Source organism: Ochlerotatus camptorhynchus, unplaced genomic scaffold (assembly GCF_037179485.1).
Source record: "Ochlerotatus camptorhynchus isolate MF236.1 unplaced genomic scaffold, CSIRO-AGI_Acam_v1.1 ptg000432l, whole genome shotgun sequence".
Taxonomy (NCBI): Eukaryota; Metazoa; Arthropoda; class Insecta; order Diptera; family Culicidae; genus Ochlerotatus; species Ochlerotatus camptorhynchus.
In genome coordinates, this window is record NW_027040918.1 from 4452177 (window position 1) to 4455397 (window position 3221).

A 3221-nucleotide genomic window follows, 5' to 3' on the forward strand; every position below is an offset into this window, starting at 1 on the left:
TCAAAATTGTTTCTTCTATTCCAGAACATAAGGAGACTTTTTTAGAAAGGACTTTAAAAAAATCGTTGTTTGTGGTTCAATTTTATTAATCGCTGTTAAATAGTAACATCGAACTTGACAAGCCGCCGTACAAAATCAAATAGCTTCCTTTTCGAAAGGTAACCTGTTTGATTTTATCCATGTACAGACGAGGAAGTATGTTGTTCGGCGTTTACTTAGATACTTGCAGGCGTGTTCCAAAAAAAGTCCTCTGGATGCGTTCTTCACTGCAACTTGCAATTCATCCTGGAAGTCAGGGAATGTCACCGGTGGTCTGGCTTTTTGGCTCTCTCAACTGCCGCATGATAACTGTCCGCCGCCATAAAGTTGTGTCCGGACTCGAAAAATTTCAGGATGAGTTCCTCCACCTGAATATTGGAATTAATCAAAAGTATTATGTGAAGTGTTCTGAGGCGCACAATTATCAAGTGAAGCCGTAGCTCCTCATTATCAGTAGCAACAACAACAACAACAACAACAACAACGGGCCCTTATCACCATTAAATGTGTAAGCATACCGTCATCGTCTAAACATTATCGTTGGTTCGATTCCCAGTGTAAGTGCAAACGCAGCGAGCAATGGACGCAGTTGAACGAAAACTTATCGTAGAATTTATGGCCTCGAACGCCATCCTTCTGGTGCATGCAATATTGAAGACGTTCGCTCATCGTCTGGTAACGACAGGCAACAAATACGGACTGGTCCTTTCGAACAACAGTATCTTCACCGCTGCTACGAGACAGCAGGTATTTGAGTTCCTCGCGAATGTCATTAAATTGTCAGAAAACAGAAATGTCCACGCCACAGATGGAGACCAGTTGCTGGACATTCGCACTGAACCGCTGCAGAAGCTGGTCGAAGAAATGGAAGCACTGAACCTGGCGGTCATTCCTCTGGTCTTGGTCTCGTTGGAAGCAGACCGACGGTACTGCCTGAAGGAGTCGATTGTGGTGAAAGTGATTACTAGAGCCGGGGATATCAGCTATATGGATTTGGCAGGACGGTCTTATCTCAAACTGGAACAATTTTTGCAGCTGACTGCGCTTCCTTTCGGCATTCTGTGCTATTTGGAGGCAGACTGCGTCTTGGATGTAGATAACCAAAGATATGCTATGAAGTGCAAGATGGTAGGAAGGCAGCTAGTTTTCCAGAGCGTAGCGGACGGGCTATTGAGTTCATTCAACGTCGTTGGGAGCTTGGGACTGATGGTCGCATCCAGTAAATGGGTGACGCCGATTGGACTGTTGACTGTTGGATCCAGCATTTATCTGATGACGAGAGGAGTGATGGGATTTTTCGAAGTCCAGCGTCATGGAGGATTGCGATCGGTTTGTGAGATTTAATAAGATTACAAAAGCATAAAACTGAATGGGAAATTTTTCATTTCAGCAAAGAAGCACATTCTTCAACATACTGCTAACGGTTCTGAACTTTGCATCGGTCTTGTTTGTTAGCCTTCCCTACAGCATCGGGACTATGGTTCAGTTGAACGGCCCATCGAAGGCGTTGTTGAGTTTTTGTGCCGGTATGGATCTTTTGTGGTTGTTGGCAAAGCCACCACTGCATACTTACGGTTGGATAGATGTGTGATGATTAAGTATATTTGCTTCATGTCAAAAAATAAAACCTCTACTAGTAAACAATATCTATATAGGCAGGCTTGCTGAAACTCCTCAAACTCACTAGAGGTTTTAAAACACTCTTGTCCTGGGAGTTTAGCCAGCCCTCACCTCGAGTGAGTGGCGGCAGGAATATGGAAGTAGTAAACAAAAACTCCTCGAGAGAGAGGGAGAGTGAACTTCAGTGAGAGGATGATTTGACGTGAGGTGCGCTTTTCGAGACTCCGGATGACTTTTTTGTTCGACGCAAGAAGCTCAGAGTTCACCCAGAGTGTGATAGAAAACATGAACATGAATGGCAGCAAACCTCACTCTCATTTTATCCCCCTTCGCTCATAATCTCTGAAGCTCAGTGGAATGAATTGGCAGTAGGCATTCTACTCCTCAGAAAAATGCTACGCTCGGGTCATTTCAAACTCGCGATCGAGGTTCCATCAAGCCTGTATATAGGGGGAAAATCTACTTCTGTCTAAACGCCCATTTCCGGCCTATCGAGCAGAAAACATCAAATGCATATAGGGTAGAGAACTACTTCGGCCTAAACGCCCATTTTGGGCCCATCGTGCAGAAAACACAAAATAATTCCATGATTTCAGAGTTAACAAGTCAATTATGAGTTTGGTACGATACTTTAGTTAATAAGCTACCGAACGAAGTCAATGAGAACGCGTGATATGAAGGTTTGCACCCATAATTCCCAAAAACAAAAGAAGCGCTCCGACCGAATCAATTTTTATCTTCATCCGATAGGCCGAAGTGAATTCATTGGCGTTTCAATGGCGTTTCAATGCGTTAAGCCGAGTTTAGAATCCGTAGGCCGAGTTTGGCGTCAAGAAGCAGTGTTAGACTTTTGACAATATCTCAACGATTGGTTTCTCTTTATCAAGTTTTACGGTACGTACGGAAAGGTAAATAAATTTGGAAGCCATCAGTAATATTAACATTCCGTTTGGTGCTAAACTGCGATAGATTAAGAAAGACTAAGTGCGGGTTGTGCTTAATAGGCTGAAAATGGGGTAGTTAACCCTATCTATGATTTCGATGTGAACGTGTCAAACAAACGTTTGGTACGATGCTTCTATTCAATAGCTGCAAGACGAAATGTTGAAGAACGCAAAATAAGATCTCGAAAACAAAAGGCGGACGTGAATTCACTTTTCTCTCCGTTCGATAGGCCAAAGAGAATCCCAATTGCGTTTCAATGGCTAATAGGCCCAAAAAAAAAACCCGTGAGCCGCCAGAAGCAGTTTTGCATTTTCAACAATAAACGAATATTTCGCCGACCCCTTATCAAAACTAATGGTACATATGGATAGGTTAATAAATTAGGAAGCCATCTGCAATAATAACATTCCGTTTGGTGCCAAACTACGCTAGATTAAGACAGACTAAGTGCGGGTTACGCTAAATAGGCCAAGAATGAGGTAGTTAACACTAGTATAATTCGGTATAAATATAGAAAATACAAACCTAGTGCATGGACAATATAAAGTGAAAGATTTTGCTGTTGTTTTCATTTTGACCTAATATTTTTTTATCAAGCGTAAAAGGAGCGAAAATTC

At 42.4% G+C, this 3221-nt stretch overlaps 1 protein-coding gene across 1 annotated transcript; it reads left to right on the plus strand.

Annotated features, from left to right (window-relative positions):
• The first annotated feature begins 606 nt into the window (after positions 1-606).
• On the plus strand, positions 607-2171 carry LOC135711326 (uncharacterized). The gene is made up of 2 exons (XM_065234116.1): positions 607-1368; positions 1430-2171. Exons 1-2 carry the CDS (start codon positions 619-621, stop codon positions 1628-1630), a joined length of 951 nt encoding a protein of 316 aa, XP_065090188.1. The 5' UTR covers positions 607-618; the 3' UTR covers positions 1631-2171.
• Positions 2172-3221: the final 1050 nt, after the last annotated feature.